This window comes from Danio rerio, chromosome 3 (assembly GCF_049306965.1).
Source record: "Danio rerio strain Tuebingen ecotype United States chromosome 3, GRCz12tu, whole genome shotgun sequence".
Taxonomy (NCBI): Eukaryota; Metazoa; Chordata; class Actinopteri; order Cypriniformes; family Danionidae; genus Danio; species Danio rerio.
In genome coordinates, this window is record NC_133178.1 from 37,362,718 (window position 1) to 37,385,220 (window position 22,503).

Sequence of the window (22,503 nt, forward strand, 5' to 3'; positions counted from 1 at the left end):
TAAACCACTTTCCTTTTTGCCTACTCAGATATTCTAAAAATCAACATGCTACAGTAGATGGTAGTTTAATCTAAAAAATATAATTCACCCTATTGTTCAGAAATGGCATTGATTGATGAAACAGATGGTTTAAACATTAAAAAACACAAGAAAGGCATGCTTACAGTGTTAAAAACTTAATAATAATAATTTAATTTATTTAAATAAAATTAATTGTTTTACACAGTGTAATCTTCTTCACTTAAATGCTTGTTTAAAGCCATCCACGATTGTTTTTTTTTGCCTTTGTATAGTTATATAAAATGTGTATTTTCTCTTGTTATATTTATCAAGGTACATTTGATATTTTCATCTTAATTGATCTCCTATTTTAGCTTTTACGATACATTTCTAATCAATGCTAACTTACACATTGTAAATAGAATGTATGAATCATTTACTCACACTCATTTAGTTTTAGACAATTATGACTTATCATATTGTGAAAAAAGTCAACATACACATCTAGAGTTGCTTTGGACCCATGATTTTAATTTTAATAAATCCATCTATCCATCCATCAATCCATCCCTCTATCCATACATTCATCCATACATCCATCCATCCATCCATCCATCCATCCATCCATCCATCCGTCCATCCATTCGTCCATCCATTTATCCATCCATCCATCGATCCATCAATCCATCCCTCTATCCATCCATCCATCCATCCGTCCGTCCGTCCGTCCGTCTATCCATCTCCTTGTAATAGAAGTTAAGTGTGTCCAAAACAACCCTGTGACATTTTCCTGCATGTTAATTTTCCTCATTTACTTTATTTTTCTTGTTTGATGAAGTCATAAAGGTTTAAAAATAAATTTGTGTAATTAAATTATTAATACATTCAAATTGCAATCCTCTTATGGATAGACGGGAAGATCTATATTTAAAAATATAGATATTTTTTTCATATCAATGGCCACCAGTTGCTAGTATAGTCTTAAAAATATTTTCTTTTTTATGTTTTAAGGTGGCTTAATAAACCACTTAATTATTATTTATTTATTTATTTATTTATTTATTTATTTATTTATTTATTTATTTTTTAGCTTAAGATTTATTATCTACCTAAAAGTCACATCTTATAAATGGTTTGATTAAGATAACAGATGACCCCACAGGCAAAGCACAATGATTGATAAGTCTGATTTAGGGTCATCGCCTGTTGCCTCGCAGCAAGACTCAGTGATTGACAGTGGAATAGAAACATACCCGAAGAGGTGGTGGTGTGGTGTCAGGCCTGAAGTGTCTCTTGCACATAAAGACGGAGAGGAAAAGATGGAGACAGGTAGAGAAAGAGCAGATGAGGGGGATGATGGTGCTGTGACAGAGGATGAACCATTATATAACCCATAAGAGGCTCAGAGAGAGAGAGAGAGCGTAGAATATAATATATGACGAGGACCATTAATCTTCTATTGAGGGCATTTGATGGTATGGTTGTGATGTTAGTCTCATGCTGTAATGACAGCATGCCCGGTCTGAAAGCTTAGTGAGCTGCTGCTTCAGTCTGCATAAGCAGCTGCTTCTATAGTGCCATCCTAACATGACATGTTTGCAATGATCTACACAGGTAGAAGCTCTGTTTGTACAAAAATAACACGCTGCATCCACTCAGAATTGATACAGGAGTAGAAGTTGATACTTCTAACCACTATAAATTTATCCATGATTTTCTATATTTTAACAATAATAACAAGTTGTTATTACAGGTTTAAACAGATATAAAATCGGTCAATTATAAAATGAGTTACTGCCATTTTTTTGGAAATAAAATCATTATATTTTTTATTATTATATATATTTTTCCATGTTTAATGATTTTATTACATTATAAGTACATTCATTCATTCATTCATTCATTCATTCATTCATTCATTCATTCATTCATTTATTTTTCTTCAGTTTAGTCCCTTTATTCATCAGGGGTTGCCACAGCAGAATGAACCACCAACATACATACATTCATTCATTCATTCATTCATTCATTTTTTTGGCTTAGTCCCTGTATTAATCAGGGGTCGCCAACTTATCCAGCATATTTTTTACGCAGCGCATGCCCTTCCAGCTGCAATCCAGCACTAGGAAAGACCGATTTAAACCCATGTGAACATAGGGAGAACATGCAAACTCCACACAGAAGTGCCAATTGACCCAGTCGGGTGTCACGATCACCAGTGATGGTAACTCCTAAGATTGCTGAATCTTATTCACAATAACCATGGACCACAAATCCGCCATTTCTGGACTACATTTTCATACATGCACTTCGCTCACACACACACACATGCTTCTTCATTCTGACTGATTAGACTCGCACCACCTGAGGTTTGTCATAGACTGATCACACATACTATTTAAGCAGCACACACTTGTTACCTGCTACAGTGACACTACAATGCGTTTTCCTAGTCTTATTTGCCTGTGTATTTACCTCGCTTTGTTTATCTAGTTATCACTGTCTGCCGATGGTCTTCCGACCTCTCGCCTGTTATTCTAACCACGATTCTGGACTGCCTTTATATATCTGTTTGCACCCGTGTTGACCATTGCTTGCCTGATTACCCCAATAAACCTGCAATTGGATACTCATCTCAGTTGTCAGTGTCACTCTCCGTGTTACATCGGGACTTGAACTAGTGACCTTCATGCTGTCAGGTGACAGTACTAACCACTGAGTCACAGTATCACCCTATGAATACATTGCACATTTGTTTGATGACTGCAAAATGATGGAAATGATGGATATCAGAGATCATCAAATGAAGAACATTGTATGGATTATGTTCTCCTGTAAATGGATATTGTCACACTTTTCACACAAACAAAAAATAGATAAATAAATAAGCAAACCATGATCTTAGAATATCTTCTAAAACATTGTTTGAGCTGAAAACATGTTAAATCATAAAACAATTAAAAAAATAATTATTAAATAAAAAATAATGCGAAATTTTATAAGTCCCAGCACAAACTTGGATGAAAATATGTAATTATGTTTAATATTTTATTGATATATTTTTGTTCATTTTTTTATTTTTATAGAGTATTTCATTAAATATATTAAGTTACTTTTCTTTTTCTGAGGGCAGGAAACCTTTAAATAAATGAATCATAAATTATGAATCCTTTACTTCTGTAAATCATCATGTTAGAATTGTTTCTGAAAGATCATTTGTGCTGCAAACTCAGCTGAATATAGCTTTTAAATACATTAAATCAGAATCCAAATATTAAATTTCTAGTAGCCCATAATGCTGTTTTTACTGTACTATTCATCAAATAAATGTAGCCTTGGTGAGCAAAAGGTGCTTGCTTTAAAAACATTAAAAAGCCAAGCTTAGTCGTTTGAAAGGTAGCAATTTTTTTAATCAGCGTTTTTTAAATATATTTTGGGTATTTTTTATTCACTCGGCATTATGAAATTGACTTTTTTGGGTGGTGGAAGGATAAAAGTAATGCTGACCTAGAATTTGACGTAAACAAGGTATTTTAAGAGGCTGCGTAATTATTCTGTCAACCTTTTGCACCAGCCTTCATGTCTGGCTTGTGCCTATTAAGCCCTAAAATACTGCCTTCGTAGGCAGCTCACAGAGATTTGGAACAGAGCAAGAGTCTCTGACTCACAACAACTTCACTGACTGACATCTTGTGCTGCATTTCAGAGCACAGCATTATAACATTTTAATGAACTCATTTCAATAAGTGTGAGCAGCAAAAACCCATTTGAGCTGCTTAAAATAGATAGACAAGCAAATAAATGGCAGAGGCCACTGATCAAGTGGCACAGGCGATAAGTGAATTATTTATGGAAGAATCCACATGAGCTCTGTAAAAAATGATAAAACAACTGGGAAAAATAATGGATGTTGAAAACATGATCGCTTTCTTTTTCTGTCGCTAAAGCTTTGTCTGTTCCCTCTTCAGGGCTTTAATTAGCCCCAGTCAAGCACAAATAACTGCAGTAACATTTATGACAGGGGTGATAAAAGATTACATTTGTGTAATGTTGCATGCCCAGTAATGTTCTTTGTTTAATTGGATGTAAAGATGATGAAGTTTAACTAAACCTGTGTTTTTATGTATGCATGTGTGTGTGTTTTACCACTGCTACACTACGTATTATGAATTATTCACCCACTCGCACCCATCACTGTTAATGTTCCATGAAGCAAAGTGCTCACCCAGCAACTTACAGATTTTTAAAATGTAACTAGTGGTAAACACCACTCCCAAACCCCCGTCTTCTCCATCCTGTGACAATGGACGGCGCAGAGCGGAAATCGATTTAAGGGAACAAACAGGAGCAGATGATGATAAAAGCGGTCAGAGCTCTCTGGTACTCTTTGGCTTTGATAAAAAGCGTCTAACTGCTTCTTAATGCTCCTGATTTGAATTTTCCCATCATTGCTGGATCCTCCGGCGAGCTGCTGGGGCGGAATGGGAATTCAGCATGAGATAAGTGTTGTATCACCTGCTTATGTCATATTAGTGAAAATGGTGGCCGGCTGCAATTACTGTGGTAATCAGGAAACAGGATTCCTGCTTAGCCAGATTTATTCTGTTATGTGGGAGAAAGAGGAGGTATTTTGAATATTTTGTCTCTGTAATTTTTAATCATGGTTGAATGATGTTTGGAGCAAAGAAGCCACTGGCAGCATTAGACTGTTTGATGATATTTAGAGACAGATTTTTAAAAGAGTAGTTGAGGCTAAATGACATTTTTGGCATCATTTACTTACATTTGTGTCATGGCTGGATGGCTGGCTGGCTGGCTGGCTGGCTGGATAGATAGATAGATAGATAGATAGATAGATAGATAGATAGATAGATAGATAGATAGATGATAGATGATAGATGGATGGATGGATGGATGGATGGATGGATGGATGGATGGATGGATGGATGGATGGATGGATGGATGGATGGATGGATGGATGGACGGATAAATAGATAGACATACAAACATGCATAAATACATAAATACATGCATACTGTACATACATTCATACATTCATTCATACATACATACATACATACATACATACATGCATGCATACATACGAGTGAATGAACGTGACCACACGCAGTGCTGCAGTACATGTAATTGATCCTTTATTTTATTGCACCTATTTTCCCTGTGTTAGATTGTGGTTGAAAGGGCATGTGCTGCGTAAAACACGCTGGATAAGTTGGCAGTTCATTACGCTGTGGCGACCCTTATTTTACAAAGAGACAAAGCCAAAAAGAAAATGAAGAAATTATTGAACCTAACAGTTACAAAATCTATAATATAACTATAAGATTTATTTTAAAGGGTGGGAAACAAACATTATTGTTAATGGTTTTTGATTACCATTGATTTCTTATCTTCCTTAATGTTTAAAGAAGAGAGTGTACAAAAGCATACAAGTTTAAAAAGGCTAAATGAGGGTGAGTAAAAGATGACAAGAGTTTTCATTTTAGATGAACTGTCAGTTTAAAGTGTCCCATTTAGTAAATGTGCAATGGTTCAGTAACTCAAATTTCATAGAGTTTAATAAAGGCCTACCTTGAATTTCTCGAGCATTTTTTCCACACTCTGTTGCTGAATTGAATTTGTGTCTGAAAGATGACGCCATAAAAGTGTCAGTGTGTCATTGATTTTGTGATGTGTGATTGACCGTGTGGAAGCATGAGGCTGAGCAGGTTTGGGTGGCAGATTGTCAAAAATATCCTGGCATTATGCCATTAGCCGCAAGGCACTGGCACTCACTGTCCAGAGTGAGGATATAATGGTCTGGAGCCGCTTTCCTTCCACTCAAAGGCGAGATCTGTACTCAAGGACTTATCTTCTTTACTCTATTCACTGAATATGTGTGGTAGAACAGAAAAAGTGAAGACAAAAGTTTGCTTGACTTTTTTTGAATTGAACTTGACTCATTGCTGAATTACCTGCTTCAAGTAATTGTCTGATCAAACGATAAATAAATCATATGGGATTGAAGTATTATATAATTCACAAGCAGTTTTTTACAATGTTTTAAATATGTTTTCTGTTTGTGAAAGAAAACCTTTGTGAATTTAGTAAAGGAAAAGGTCACCCTTTATTTTGATGGTCCGTTTGTTGAATTTAAGTTACATTGCATCTACATAACAACAAACTCTCATTAGATTATAAGTAGACTGTTAGGGTTGGTGTTAGGGTTAGTGTAAGTTGACATGTACTTGCAAAGTTTCTTATAGTCAGTTAAATGTCTGTTGAAGAAGCAGTATCAACAGATATTAAGCAGACAGTCTATTAATACTTAAATGGACCATTAAAATAAAGTGTTACCAAGAAAAAGCCATAATTCTTGAAGTGCTCGTGTGTATTTCACTTGGAAAAAAGTAAAATATAATATAATAGATAAGCATAAGTTCCATTTTTAAATCATTGTTTCATTTGAAAGGTTAGAAAATTACAAAATTACAAGCCAAAATCGTGTTTTAGCAGTGATGCCATAGGCCTAATCTGATTTCACCATGTAGGAAATATCCCTGAATACACTTCTGCGTATGTTGATCCTGGAACAACATTCCAAACAGACAATCAAAATTAAGGAATTTACAGTTTATGTTAAGTTTAGGCTTACAGTTAGGTTTGAACAGTACTACATGAGTGTTATACAACTATTATTCCCCTCTGATTTTGGGAATAACTTACAGTTATGGTTGGGTTTAGGGGTAAGGAATGGAAAACATTTTCAAAAAAAAAAAAAAAAAAAAAAAATATATATATATATATATATATATATATATATATATATATATATATATATATATATATATATATATATATATATATATATATATATATATATATATATATATATATATATATATATATATATATATATATGTTTAAACTGTGAAGAACATGTTGTAGAATTTTTATGGATATTTCAATGGATAAGAAGTTTCTATGGATATAAAAATGTATTAATGTATCATGTCTTATAGTATTATGTATCATTTAAGACATTTTAATCTGTTTTATCTGTTTATTCGTTTTTATTCTTTGTTGTTTTTCTTTTTATACTTGTTTCTTTTATTCCTGTTTATGTAAAGCATGTTGAATCACCATTGTATATGAGAGAAGATTTAACACATTTCTGAACATAATAGTTTTAATAACTCATTTCTAATAATTAACTTCTTTTATCTTTCCCTTGATGACAGTAAATAGTATTGTACTTGATATTTTTCAAGACACTTCTATACAAGCTATTGTAAAACGATGGATTGTTCTGTAGACTCTAAATATCTAAATAAAATTAGCTTAAAGGGGCTAATAATTTTGACTTCAGCTGTAAATAATCTTGCCTTGCCTCGAATAAGTGGCACCACCAGAGCCAATAGATAACCTCTATTTTAGATGTTTTTTTATATACTTTTTTAATGCAGTAATAACTTTTTATGTTATTTTTTTATATAATTTGTGTCATTGTATTGTATTGTCCTTTAAACTCATGTCCTTGAGTATCCACAACGATAATTTCATCAAAATGAAATCTCGGCCTATGGAAACATAACAGACACTTCATGGTGCAAAAGACACTTTAGAGATAAACACACACACTGTAGAGGGGAATAAAGGAATGTAGGAGGGCCTGGAGAAAGCGAATGAAATGAGAAAATGATGGCATCCATGTCTGAAGAAGATAATCCATGTGGCGGGCAACAAGGGAGCAAAAAATAAAAAAAGACCCACCAGGCCTGTGACTGATAAGACTCGCAGACATGGCAGAGCACTTTCAGGTCTTCAAATGAAAAATGGCAAAAAAATAACGCTCCTGGCATGCCGGTTGAAACTTCTCCAGATTTGAGGATGCTGTTAGTGCAGACATTTTCAGAAAAGGCCACATTTTCTCAGAATGTTAAGTCTTTATTTTTTGCCATTTCGTTGACAAATGTCCTGTCAGCCAGATAGACAATCTGCATTCTACAGTACATTTTCAGTCAGCAAATAATATATCCAGGGCACAAAACACAAAGTTTTCACCTCCACGGGGAGCATTTAAAACACTCTGTGTTAACACAGTAGTTAGCAGTCAGGAAGACATTTTGGACCACTTTAAACAGCCTCTAATCATCAACCCCATAAATATTCAGATTAACCTGATTTATTCATGCATCTATATTCTTAATCGAAACCTTGAACGAGCACACTAGAGAGCGAGCGAGCAAGCAGCTAAACAACTAGATGTAAATCAGCATGACCTTTTTGTGAACATCAAGTTGTGCTTTATCTCCTACTGCTTTCCCTAAATATGATTATCATAATGTATTCCTCATTGGCATATTCTTAGGGCCGACCTGGCTCACATTCACCTGTCAGAGATGGCACGTAGCAGCTCTTCTCTTGCCTACAGTCATATCACACAAACTCTTCTGTCTGTGTCATTAAAAGCAATGGGCATCATTCAAACCAGGTCACGCCTTTTTATTCTAAAACACTCGAGCCGCTTCCTTTCTTTGAATGTTTAATAAGATTTTTTTTTTTTTCTTGGAAGCGCACAGTCCAGCTAATGAGTTAATTTTGCTCACGCAGACTCATACATCAACATCCACACTACAAACATGAGCTTCTGAGCATGTCGCAAATATGACTCTGTTACTAGTTAATTGAAAGTGAATTAATGTGTTTTATAACATGACTTGCAGCCTACTAACCTTGAGGTTGTGCATTCTTGATATAAATGTTCCAAGCTTCAAGACTAATAAAAGGCTTTTCTTTGTTCAAATGAAAACAGTGGCACCATTTTAAAGATGCCATTACTTGTCTAATTTTGACTCCAAGAGAATTCTCTGAAGTTAAATATAAGAAGACCAAAGAGCTGTGCTGTGGATGGTCTCATTCAAGCATGATATGATTTTGCCAAGTACGATGTGATCCTGGATTAACATGTATGTTGATCTTGGAACATATGTTTTGTCAACCCAGTCTCATTCTGAAAACTTACCCCTATATACATTTCTGGAGAGAGCAAAATACATCCTGGAAGCGGCATTTTTTGCGTTTTTTGTTAACGCGAATCCACCAGTGGTTGCTATGTAAAGCTTTTTTAAATCTCAAATTTGTCTTGCGAGTGCCATTCGCGCATGCTGTTCTCACTTAAATCCACTTGAGGCTGCTGTCGACTGACTGAGTCACTGACAAAATGACCGATTGCCCTCACCCTCCCTATTTTATAAACCCAACCAATAGTGTTGTTCTGTCCATTGAGCCATGTACTTTGAGTTTTTATCTCGAACTTTTATTTTGAAAATTAGCTGATCGATCAAGGGAGCGGCCATTTTAGCTCAGTGTTTGCTGCTCTCTTCAAGCATTGCACTACATGTGACTGCTGCTACAACTTTCTGTACTGATTATGCCTTCGAAAGCATTGTCAGTAAGTAATATTTGCATAAAAATGTAGTTAAGTGAAAATATCTTTATATCCTGTGTTATACTTATAAAAACTAAAACACCATAGAATCAAAGAATAGCGCATCATGCATGGTATGTGCACTTCAGAATCTCACCAGAAGTAGTAGGTTATTATGGTACTTCATGCGCACTGTTTTTCGAATTCTATGCATTTGGAAATACTACTCAGCCCGCATGCTGATTTTAGCATACTATATAGTAAGGAAGTATGTGGTTTCGGACGCAGCCTATATCTCTTGAGAAGGCTACAATATTTGAATGTAAGCAGGACAGTTTAGTGTATTGGCCACTTGCAAAATCATTTGTTACCCATTTACTTCATTTAAATATCTTTCAGTTGGAAACATGAAAAAATCAAGAGTGATCAAGCAGACATTTAAGATTACTGAATACACACAGACTTAACTTTTAGATTTATACATATATGCTCTAAAGAAGAAGACAGTTTGTATTGTCTTTGATCCTTTTCATGCTCCATTTTTCGCATTGACCATTCTGATCCTTCTCATTATACCTTGTTTTCGTTTCAAGGTTTTTTTCTGTCAGGTAGTCGATTTAGAACTCCATTGGCAAGAAAGAAAACCTATAGCAATTATTTTATTCCAACTGCAATTAAAATTTTAAATAAGGCCAAGCAGTATTGACAAGATCTTGAATTCTTGGTCTAACACATTTATTTTTTTTTTTTTACGGTGTGCCGTAGGATTAAGTGTAGTCTTGGCTGTTGTTGAGTGTATTGTGTATATGTGAGCCTTACATAAGGCAATTTTACATCCTTGATTCACAAATAATAAAGTTTTTGGAATTTGCATTTGCATCTCATTAGTTTTATGTTTTTAGAGACTATTCAGAAAGTATAATTTGTGTTCTCTTCTCAAACCTCCACAAATGTTTCACAAAAAACATCCTTGGTCAATAATAGCAAATGACTATTGGCATGTTTACAATGACTCTGGATGTTAACACGCACTAAGTGGTAATGACAGTGCGCCAACAAGGTTTTTATACCAAACAATAGCAGTCATAATGGCTTATTGACTATTTTTAAACTGTGTTGTTTATTCGTTTGCTTTATATTCGTGGGACAGTTTAGCAGATGACATTTTATGATGCTAAATTCTTATATAGCTTCTAGCAGATCTTCATATTGTGAGACAACGATTAACATGATCAGTTGCAGGGGTTTTTGGATAAAGTTGATACCTTATTAGCTCATTGTCAAAGCTTAGTTTGAATAATAAACGGATGTTCCAAAGACAAGTCTTTGGTTTTATAAGGAAGGACAGCTTTAAGTTGCTGGTGCTCTATTTAATAAGCCGCGAGCCATCTTAAGCGGAAATCCTTGCTGCTGTTTGTCCTGTCAGTTGAAATTAAATTGAATTTGAAACTGAGAGTGAGAAAGAAACTGAAGCTGTCAGTCATCGCAGGAAACGAGGACTACAGTATATGGCCTAGCGTGTCTGGAGCATTGCATTCGCTCGCTGTCTTTATCTTTGAAGACTGATCTCTGCTAGCGCTAGCTCAGGCATGAAGGATGAAACTGAATATTCATGTCGATTTTGTGGGCTGTGGTCTGGCAGCTGCAGGCTATGGTGATTTATCTTGAATGTCTTTCTGTGTGTAGAGACATGCTGTAAGGAGAAACCTTCTCAATCATTCATCCATCCATCAAGCTCCTGCGATAGATAGAAGCAGCTCTTTTGCCGATCTTAGATAAGCGTTCTCAAGTGCTTGGCAAGACTTGGTTTCAACAAAGCTTATGGTATCATAAAATGCTCACATTTTCAAGCCAACACTAAAAGCTTTCAATACTTGCTTTTTTAAAGATAAAGTTCATCTAAAATTAAAACTTTGATGTTACAGTACCACCTTCGTTAATGCTTTGCTAAAGAAAAAAAAAAAGTCTCCTCATACTCTGTTCATAGACTATTCATAGATCTTGAATATCCTGACTCCTGTTTCACACCGCAAAACTAATGCTAAAATAGTTCTAAATTTGGTTTTGTAGTTCAGGCTCAAATACATATTTTTGCCATTTTTAATTGTTTAAATTCATTTAATTGAATATAAAAATCAGTGGATATTATCAATGCATTTATTGGGTAAAATTTATACTTTTTATTGTCATTCAATGTGTTTTTGCTCATTATCAATGCACTTACTTTAATTGAGCGTGAGCAGCATAGCAAAATTAGACTCTATTGCGACACTGCTCCTTCAGCAACGCTCATGCTCCACGCTGACACTGTGTTTTTGCGCGCAGTATGAAAGATCTAATTTGTTAACATGGACACTGAAAAAAACACAATGCTCTGGTAACGCTCTGCTCGTGCTTGCGGTGTGAGTAAATATTTTATTTTTGGTTTCTAACTATCCCTTTGTGTCATTGGATTGATAAAATTAAACTGCCTTTAAAACAATAACTCACCAGAAAATGAAAGTTATATCATTGTATACTCACCTTATGCAGTTGCAAACATGTTTGAATAAATTGACTATTTAATTTCAGAGTAGCTGTTTCACAGATTAGAGTAAGTCAAACAAGATTGGAAATATATGACATAATTAAGTCATAGCATGTGTAATTGACATTTCATTTCTGGTTAAAATATAAGATCCATAATTCTTAAATACTGAAATTTCATAATTAAAGTTGTCATCGTTAAGTGATGGAGTATTTTCCATTTATGTCTGATCTTCTGTTTTCATTTATTTAAGCTGAGTATTGCATCTCTCTCTTTTAATATTTAATTTAGTTACAGATTAGAGGTAAAAGCAGAAAGAAAGGAGGGAGTAAAGGTGCTTGGTTTTGTAAAAGTGGTGGTCCCTTTTTCGCTCCATTACTCTCAAATGGTTGTATTTTTTCTCTGCTCAGTCTGCTGTGTAAAAAACCTTCATTGGTAAATGAATATAAACGCACCCAGTCCTCCATCCTTTCTCCTATATGTCTTAACAGGGTACACTGGGGTCGTTTTACTGCTCTTTCCTCGAAGGCTTTGATGAACATAGGCTCTCAAGGGTGACAGAGAGAGATTCTGTCCACATCCTGAAATTAGATATTATCTAGTTCTCACAGACCCACATCAGGAAAAAAGAGTGTTTTCGCTAATGTGATCATTTTAAGGGTGAACCAGAGGTTGTGTCTTAAGATAAATATGTTGCACAGTGCTGTTCTTCAAACAAACAAGGCACGAAGTGCAAGTTTGAAATGCCATTTGACTGGCAGTTTGATGAATAGCGATTATGGCTGAGTAATCTTGAATGGCTAATTCATCTAAAAAAATCCACCATGTCCTTCCAAACTTGCAGACTTTCTTTCTTCTATGGAACACAAAGGGATAAAATACTGGTTGCTCTTTTCTATGTTCTGTCACTATAATGCATGGAGATTGGAGCTTTTAAGCTTCCAAAGGGACTAAAAAGCAGTTTGAAAGTAGTCCGCATGACTTTTACACAATATCGAACGCCTTCTGAAGTCATCTGACAGCTTTGTGTGAGTTGCAGACTTTGAATAGGTCCAAATGTAGCTCCTTTTTATCTTCACATCCACATCCACTCTGAACTTCATTTTAGACATTCCTGAGAAGCCGTGAGGCAAGTGTTAATGTCCAGTTTGGGATTTTTTATTTTCTTTTGAATCATTCTGAATGATTTATTATTTGTATTAGTGTGACTCATCTGACCCTTGTCTGGAACTTCTGGAAGGCAAGATTATTTGTCAGTAACGGCTTTAGTTTTTTGCCTATTCCTCCCACAAAGCTTTAAATATATGACTCAAAAATACACTCATGTAAATAAATAAAGATATTTATTAGCATTGATGGTTCCATGAAGAACTTTTAGCATCCATGAAGTTCTTTCACTCTACAAAAGGTTATATATACTTGAAAAAGCTTCTCCGGAGATGTCATAAATCCAAAAGATTGCAACTTATATACAAACAACCCAAACACTGAAGCAAGGTGAGAGTTGAATGTTCCAGGAAACACAGGTCTGGGAGTTCAAACAAAAGGCCAGCAAAGTCCTAACAATACACAGAGAAATAATAATTAAACAATAACAAACTGACAACGAAGCACTAGGTTGCAACAAATATATATAGGGCGGCAGAGTAGAGAGGGTGGCGTCCGCGTCACTACCCTCACCACCCGCACCCTCAGTTATATCCGCGTCTTGGGAGGCAGAATAGAGAGGGGGGAGTCCGCCATACTACCCTCACCACCCGCGCCCTCAGTTATACAAGTTGAAATGACGGAGAGAACGTGCGTTGGTCCACGCCAACTTCATGTCTGGTATACGTGCATTTCTTGTGTGTGTTTGTTTTATTTCCATTGGCGACTCCTAGAGGCAATTATGTTAAATTGCACACTAAGTATCTTTAAGCTGTACAGTGTCAGCTGTATGGGATGGGATCATCTGCATTTTTAGCAGGTATATAAGGTTTCCATACTATGCAGTTGACCAACCAAGCATTAAAGCTCAATTTGCATCGATTGCCGGTTTTCCCAATGTGATCGGAGCGATCGACTGCACGGACATTGCTATAAAGCTGCCATCTGAAGACGAATTTGCATATGTAAATCGGACACATTTCCATTCAATAAATGTGCAATTAATGTTTGATGTTTAAATGGGCTTAACATAATACACACACTTATGAATGATTCCTACTTGTCTTCCTTGTGATGAAGAGTAAGCAAAATCTGATATGTAATGAGGGGAAAAAAAAAAAAGAATAAGTTCATCAGACTCTGGATTCGACGCAGGTTCATGATCAATCGTGTCAAAACTTGTTGCCATGCGCTTTATGAGCTACGCCTCTTACGCTGCTGTTTGCCACTCTTTTTAGTTATGTTGTCTTCGTCAATCAAACAGTGTAGGCAGGAACCACTCTAGCTCTATCAAACGAGGTGTGCTATTTGCACTTAGCCTAAATAGACACAACAAAATTTTACACCTTTACATCAGACCATTTCTTTGTAAATTTACTCACAGTGCGATGTTTAGACCCCACTGCGTTAACCGCGTCAGCTAAATTCTCACACTCTTTTTTTTTTCTTTTGTTATTAATTCTGGAGGTCAAACTTGCAAATAACACATTTTTCTACAGTCTACCTCTGATAGGAGCACTTCCATTTCACATTCTATGATGTTTCTCTTCTTGCTTGCTTTGCCATTGCTTTTTCGTTTGGTTTTTGCCAAAGTGGAATAATTACCATACTTATTAGGGGGAGGAGGCAGGGAGAGGTTTTGTGTTCAAGTATGTGCGCCAGTTTCACGTTAAGTCGGATGTACAATAAGAATATGCGTGGGATTTCACGTTCCGCTTTGTGCATACGCAATTTTTTTAGTATGACTTCAACGCAAGTCTTTATACATGAGGCCCCTGGTCTGGCAAGAGCACTTTTTGCTTAACTTGGCACAAATCACTGAATTGGATTAGACCATTAGCATGTTGCTTAAAACTTTAAAAAAAAGGCAGGCTCCTGTAGTTTCATTGAGTGAAAATAAAAATGGTTACACTTTATTTTGATGGTCCGTTTGAATTAAGTTACATTGCATCTACATGCCAACTTATTCTCATTAGATTATAAGTAGACTGTTAGCCTGGGGTTAGGGTTAGGTAGTTGACATGTAGTTTATAGTCAGTTAAATATCTGTTGAAGGAGCAGTATCAACATATTAAGCAGACAGTCTTCTAAAACTCAAATGGTCCATTAAAACAAAGTGTTACCATAAAAATTAGCTTTTTACTAGGCCAATCTAGGAACTTTACTAATGTATCATGGCTGCAGTGGGTGCAATGATATTACATAGCACTTGAAAATAGTCCCCAGCTAGGTAACAGTACTATGGATATATGTAATATCATTGTGCCTGCTGCAGCCATGGTACTTTAGCAAGGTAATACAGAATATGTAACTACAGTATAGTCGAGATTTTAGTAAGAAAAATATTGAAACTCTTTTTTTTCTTTTTGATGTGTTTGAGTGAGACACTAATTATCTAATGCATTTCAATAATTTATGCTAAGCTAAGCTAAAAGTGCTCCTGCAGACTCTGAGATAGGCTTAATAGATTCAAATATGGTAATATTAGAACCTTTTCACATTTCCGGGTTTCTCAGCAGCAGAAGTCGTCATAGTTGGGTAAACTTAGAGTGCAGTGAATGGGAGAATGCAATAAATATATATATATTTTAATACTCCTATTTGCTGGAAAAATAAACGAAAAACGCCTGATAGTGTTATCAAGACTTTCAGAAAAAGGGGAAAATAATGTGAGACTGATGACAGCAGCCAAAGGAAAGAATAACATCAAATTTACTCTCAGCTCCATGGACGCTGTATTAGAAATGCCTTGCATAAGCGCTAATTTGTTTTTTGTAATTTGACGCAAAGATGATATACTACATACATAAATGCATTTAAATGTTCATACATTTAAAAAAATATATATACTAAAATCTTTCAAGGATTTAGGATTATGATGACCGTTAAACGCATCATAACAGTATTGTAAAAAGGGTCCATATGGTCAAACTTAACTCTTTAATTCTAATAACTAGTAAAATGAGCCTATTTCGCAAAAAAAAAAAAAAAAAAAAAAAAAACTGTATATAAACTATTACATATCTAGGAATAACGTATTCCTTTAAACTTGTTTTGAACCACATGAGGGCAAATGCATGATTTATCTGATATATATGACTTGTATTCTCTATAAGAATGTTTTGTGTTATTTCAAACTGATTTCTTTGTGCCGTGACTGCAGTGCACTGCCAATTATCACAGGGAACACATTATGATACGTACAATACAAATGGCAGACTGTGAGACCTATGAAAACCGAAGCCTATAATTTGCAGTGCCGCAAATAAATGTTTAAGTAGGCAAGCGTCAAACCATTTCAAAAGAAAACACTTCAACATTACAGCTTTGACTACAAAAAAGAAAAAAAATCTTTTAGAACTGCCAACCCTAGTGACATCAAGTCCAATATGCTAATTATAGCTGTGTAATATAATAACTCTTGCCATGACCATGTAAAATATACATTTGGTTTTTTATCTGTGCAAGGAATGCCAGGAGGGCACACGTGGGAGATAAATATTGTATGTGATATGTAAACCACAGCGGGGCTGCATGCGTTCAGTAAACTCCAGCCAGAGGAATTATATCAATATATTATAAGCACCACCTAGAGAGAATGTTTCTCTCAGGAGGATGAAACAGACATCTTTACAGCTCAATAAATATACATTTTTGATACTGAATTATTTATGTACACTTCATATTAATGCTTTCAAAGTCTGCGGCCAACTTGCCTGCTAAGGCAAATGCTTTATTAGGAGTGTTGCTGTACATGTATTTGATGGTCTTTATACATATTCAGAATGCCTGTAGCTATCACAACCTTGATATGAATGCATAGATTTATAAAGAATTCAGTCAAGTGACATTCCTTCTCTCTTTTTCTTCTTGGTTTCAGGTGTTTACCCGTTACGGGAAATGCTACATGTTTAACGCTGCCGAAGAGGGGAAGACTTTGAGGACTACAATGAAAGGAGGCACAGGAAATGGCCTGGAGATCATGTTGGACATCCAGCAAGATGAATACCTGCCTGTATGGGGAGAAACAGGTACACTAACATTGAATACTTTACCGTTTTGTGTGGAATCTTCATTGATATTATGGATTTTACTGTACAAACTTTACATCCTATCCCCTAAACATAGCCCTTAGGCAGTGTGCCTACCAAATCATTTTACCCCCCTGAAAATTTCTAGTTCTTTTCTAAAAAATTCCCAGCCGTGGGCACTTTTTGAGGCACAGAGTTTTTATTTATTTTTTTATTTGTATTTTATTTATTTTTGAGCTGGGTGATGCAGAATCGGTATGGTAATGTTTCCAGGTATTTTGTTTATTTTTATCTATTTATTTATTTTGACTAAAAGTGTTGACTCAGTCTAGTGCAATATTAATGTCTTCTCCACTTTTTTCTTTGCTGTTCAACTTGTATCAAGAGGCTTTTGACAGTTGGTTGGCGTGATTTTTCCTTGCTCTCCATGACTGGGTGGCTTGTTTAGATTTTTACCCAAAGTTAAACATTCTTCAACTCTTAGAAAAAAAGGAGAAAAAAATCATAAATAGTTAAATAAGTTTTTAAAGTTAATTTTTCTTTGAACACTGTCAAAAGTTCAGGTTTGTCTATCATTAAAGGGACATTGTTGGACTGTCATAATGACTCCAGTCATTAAAATTATATTTTAAATGCAAAATTGAAGATAAACTTAATTTTTTTGTGATTTGTGATGTCTTTGTGAATGAATAGGTTGAATAGTTTCTTTTTTTTATACATACGATATGAGAGATGGTCATGATATTGTCAATGTTTGCTTTGAGGTTATGAATGCATGAACTTATCTCTAATCTCTAGAGCTGCTCAGAGAGTCACTATAGAAAATTTGTTTTTTTATTTGACAAGAGCTATTATCATGTACTCAAAGAAACTCAGTAACATAGAAAAAACAAATAAGTGTTTTAAATAAATCACATTAGTTCTGAAAAGTGTATAAAAATTGTACATTCCTTTAAATTCAATATGTTAAATGGTATTAGATTTAGATTAGATTTTTTCCAGTATTTATTTTTTGTATGTTAGTATATTTAGTTATTCAATACAATCAGCTGATTTTGATTGAATGGGCATCATCACTATTAGTAGGCCTAGTAGTAGGCTCAGAAGGCTGTTATCATCCATCCACATGGTCAACCGGCTATAGATCAAATAGATCACATGCGGCCGGAAGTTACCAAGAATTATTTATTGAATTTCCTATTATTTGTATTTTATTAATGTCTACCTCTACCCCAACCCTAAACCTGTCACGGTGTTGATGCATGCGCTCCTTCTGTCATGTTGTCACTTGGGATTGTTTTGTATTCTTCCATGTACTGCTGTTGTGTGTTGTGATCACGTGATTAACTAGCTAGTATCAGCTGGTCTGTCTTCAGCCTAGCTGTTGGCACTTAGCTTCATCTATTTAAGAAGCGTTGTTTTCGTGCTTCATTGTCAGTTCGTTACTCTTGTTTATGGTTTCTCTGTGTCTCGTCAGGAACCTCGTTGATCTGGTTTACTTTTGGACTCTCGGTTACCCCCGATTCTGCTACTTCCTTTCCCGATGCTGACGCTTTTGTATTTGTTGCTCACTGATCATTTCTTTACTTTTATATACATTAAATTTAACTTGCTATTGGATCCATCTAACTTGTGTGTTTTCCTGAACGTAACAAAACCCAACCCTCACAGTAATGTAAAAACAGATCTGGATCTGGAGTCTTTTCTATTAGTGTAGCTGATTAACCATTTCGTTGGATGATAACAGAGGCACAGAAGGCCCCTACTGGCCCATATCTATCATCTGATAATCACTCATAACCCCCATTCAATGAAGTAACACTTGAAGCTGGTGATCCAATGAACAAGCATTTAGATTATTGCAAAACAATGTAAATATGTCACTTCACAACAAGAAGATCGCTGATTCACCTCTCGTCTGGAGTCCGTTGGCATTTTTGTGTGGAGTTTGCATGTTCTCCATGTGTTGGCTTGGGTTCATGTGCCATAGGTGAATTGAATAAACTAAATTCATACTGTATGTGTGTGTGAATAAGTGTGTATGATTGTTTCCCAGTAATGGGTTGCATCTGCTGTGTAAAACATGTACTGACTGAGCTGGAGGTTCATTCTGCTTTAGCAAGAATGTAATCTGCATATTTACATTTTTGAATGACTTCATTCGATGTGATTTATGAGCCATTTTGAAAAATGTTCTCAGTTGGTCCCCACAATGTAAGGAATACAAGGACCACATATACACACTACAACAGCTATCTTCCCATAAAACTTTCCATAGACATAAAGATTTGTATTCATGTTCTACAGGCTGCATATTTCCTCCTAACCAAACACCAGACATCCCACAAATGCATAGAGACTCCCGGATGCCCGCAAACGAATGATAATCTCCCGGAAATTGCGCTTCTCCTGTCCGGTGCTAAAATACGTTGTGCACTTTCTCCACTGCATCCCTCCCTATTTTTCAAATATGTAGGATACTCAATGCTCACAGGAAATTGCAATTTTACATTTTCGTTAATTTTTCAATCAACTACTTACATTTTTTAAAAATATTTTTTCCTCACAGGGACCAAAAAAGAGTCCCCACAAGGTCCAAATTAGCTGGTATTGATAAACTGCAATTCCAGACATTTAATCCCCACAACCTGAGGAATACAAAGCACACACACACACAATCCTAATCACACTCTGTACACTTGAGCTTTCCCTTGTTCAACATCTCTCCTCATTTGCAGGAGAAACTCTGATTGTCTTCCAGGTGTCTGATTTGGGCAAGGATTTGTTAGCACTTTCATTGCGACGCTGCCTCCCAAGAGACGCACTCAATATTTGCAGGAGAAACACACCTTGAAGAACAGATGCGATGCTGTAATGGTGTAGACAAATCCAGCGGGATTCATTATCAAATAGATCTTCTTGCATCCTGTTGAACTGATCTGATGCGGCTACACTTCTCTTCAACAGCAATACAACAAACTGTTGCTTTTTTGATTAGCATTGTGACACCCAGGCAAAGCACACGTTCCCTTGTAGTGTGTATGATATTTCAAAGAAGATGAAAGCATTTAGGATTAAGAGAAGTTGACATTGAGAGTTCCCAGTAAAAGATTCATTAGCATTTGAAAGGTTACAAGTTTAGCTGAGGCTGAATTTAAATTTATTCTGAGAAATATCGACATGCTTTTTTCCAACAATGAACAAAAGGAGTCAGATCGTGGTGACTATACGTTTCATCAGCTGTTTTGCAGTACTGTCCTGTGTAGCAATGGCACCGATAGGGCCGGTATATAAATATATATACTTTTTTCTTGGATAATGTGAGGTATGTGGACAATAACCACGTGACTTATAAAATATATGCCCTGAGGATACAGTTTGTGGCCTGAAATTAAGCCTGGGGAACACCGAGCTGACTTCAAAGAACTAGTGGCAATGAAAACCGACTGTGTTGTTATATTGCATAGGCCACATTTTGTACTGTCTGAATTCAAAAGCTGTGCGTGAATACAGCAAGTGAACAACATCTGACTGAAATGATAGTAATCATTCTGGTTTTAAAAAAAAAAGTCTCATTTTATATTAAGTGGCCTTAAACTATTATCTACTTACATTGAAATATAAATATAATATACTTAATGTATTGCAGAGGACTTCTGGTGCTACTGGGGTGGGATAACAATAAGTTCAGGAAAAGGTTTTGTGGTATACAAAGTTAGTTAGTTAGTTAGTTAGTTAGTTAGTTAGTTAGTTAGTTAGTTAGTTGGTTAGTTTGTATGGTCAGCAGTACTCTTCAGTGTTTAAAGACGGACCTTAGTCAAATGATTTCTAATTTAATAAAGTTTACCATACGTTAACATTACTACAATAATATGGACTGAAAAATCTGTTGTAAATGCTGCTCTCCCGAATGTAAACATGTAAGCACCACAACCAAACTTACCGTTGTGGAAGATTTTCGCCTCATTTTGTGACAAGAATAACTTTCTTGTCACAAAATTTGCATTCTGACGTTACCTGCTGAGTGCATCTAAGTTACAGAGAAATGCGGAGGGTTTTTTTCTCTCATTCGCCGTGTGGTAACAAACATTGCATGAAAAATACACATCTTGGGGCATCTGCCGCAAAACATATGCCAGAGTAATTGCTGATTTGTTCCATAGTGATGAAGGAGAGTGAGTGAGTGAAAACATTTGGATAAAAGATTAAATGTTTGGGTGGTTCATTCTGCAGTGACGACCCTTGATAAATCAGGGACCTAGACAGAGAAAAATGAATGAATGAAGTGTTTTATCTTTGTAATAAAGAATGAAAATGTTACATTACAGAGCGTAAAATGTCAATTGTTCAAAATAATAAAAAATCAAGTTTTAAGACATTCATAAGCAATTCCAACATTATGCATGTGACATTTTCACAATTTTTTTCTACTTTAAATTAGGAATATAAACATGCGTTATGTATGTGACCCAAAAACATACAAACTTTGTAGAAATTTTGAGAATTAAACTGCACAACCCAAAAGAAACAATGCTAATCAAAAGGATAAGAGTTGCTCTCTATAGAACAAACATGATTTATTTGTTATTTGTATAAATACAATTGATGATGTATTTATGAGGAAAAGGCTTTGTTATGAATGTGATTTTGGCACATTAAATATAATTGTTTGAGAACATTGACAGAAACATTTTTGAGTATTTTAAAGTAAAAATTACTATGTAAAACGTACTGTAAAATACAAGTCTAGACAAAAACCTTAGAAAGGGTTTCGCTAATTTGGGTAAAAACTTTTTTTTTTCATGGCATTTCAAGGTTGTAATTTGCATGGAATTGCTCTTCATACCATATTATTCTTTGACAAAACTATAAATGCCAACATTTCAGATAAATACATCTGAGAGTTTTTTTGTGGTATATCCAGGGCTTGACATTAACTTTTTTGATCACCAGCCACTGTGGCTAGTAGTTTTCCAACATTACTAGCCACTCGCCATTTTCAATAGCCACAATTTTATTGTTGAGACAATATATTTTATACACATTAAATATGACTTGGACATGCTAAAATTACTTGATTTAGATTTTGCGTTATCTCCACATGCCTCCTCATTCATCTCACTTTTTGTGTGTCGTGTATGAGCTTGCTCAATAATCATGAGCAAATGGTTGGTAATGGTTTCATAGTATTACAATTTTTTTTTATTTCACATAATTTTCAGGGCTCAAAATGAAGAATTTACCAATTTATCTCTGACCACACCAAGCGTAAACAATTAGTTATTTCCTAGCCACACATTTTAAATGTGTCAAAACAAGCAAAATATTGCTGTAAAATATACTTTTTATTTAACAAAACAAATGTACAG

The 22,503-nt window shown here is 35.2% G+C and overlaps 1 protein-coding gene across 10 annotated transcripts in view; it reads left to right on the forward strand.

Annotated features, from left to right (window-relative positions):
* Positions 1-22,503, forward strand: part of asic2 (acid-sensing (proton-gated) ion channel 2) — an 814,368-nt gene that overhangs the window by 676,966 nt on the left and 114,899 nt on the right. For 7 of the 10 annotated variants that reach the window (XM_068216458.2, XM_073938667.1, NM_214788.1 and 4 more), the window contains 1 exon segment: positions 16,984-17,134. In XM_068216458.2, the coding sequence (XP_068072559.1) occupies positions 16,984-17,134 (151 nt within the window). 10 annotated transcript variants of the gene reach the window in all.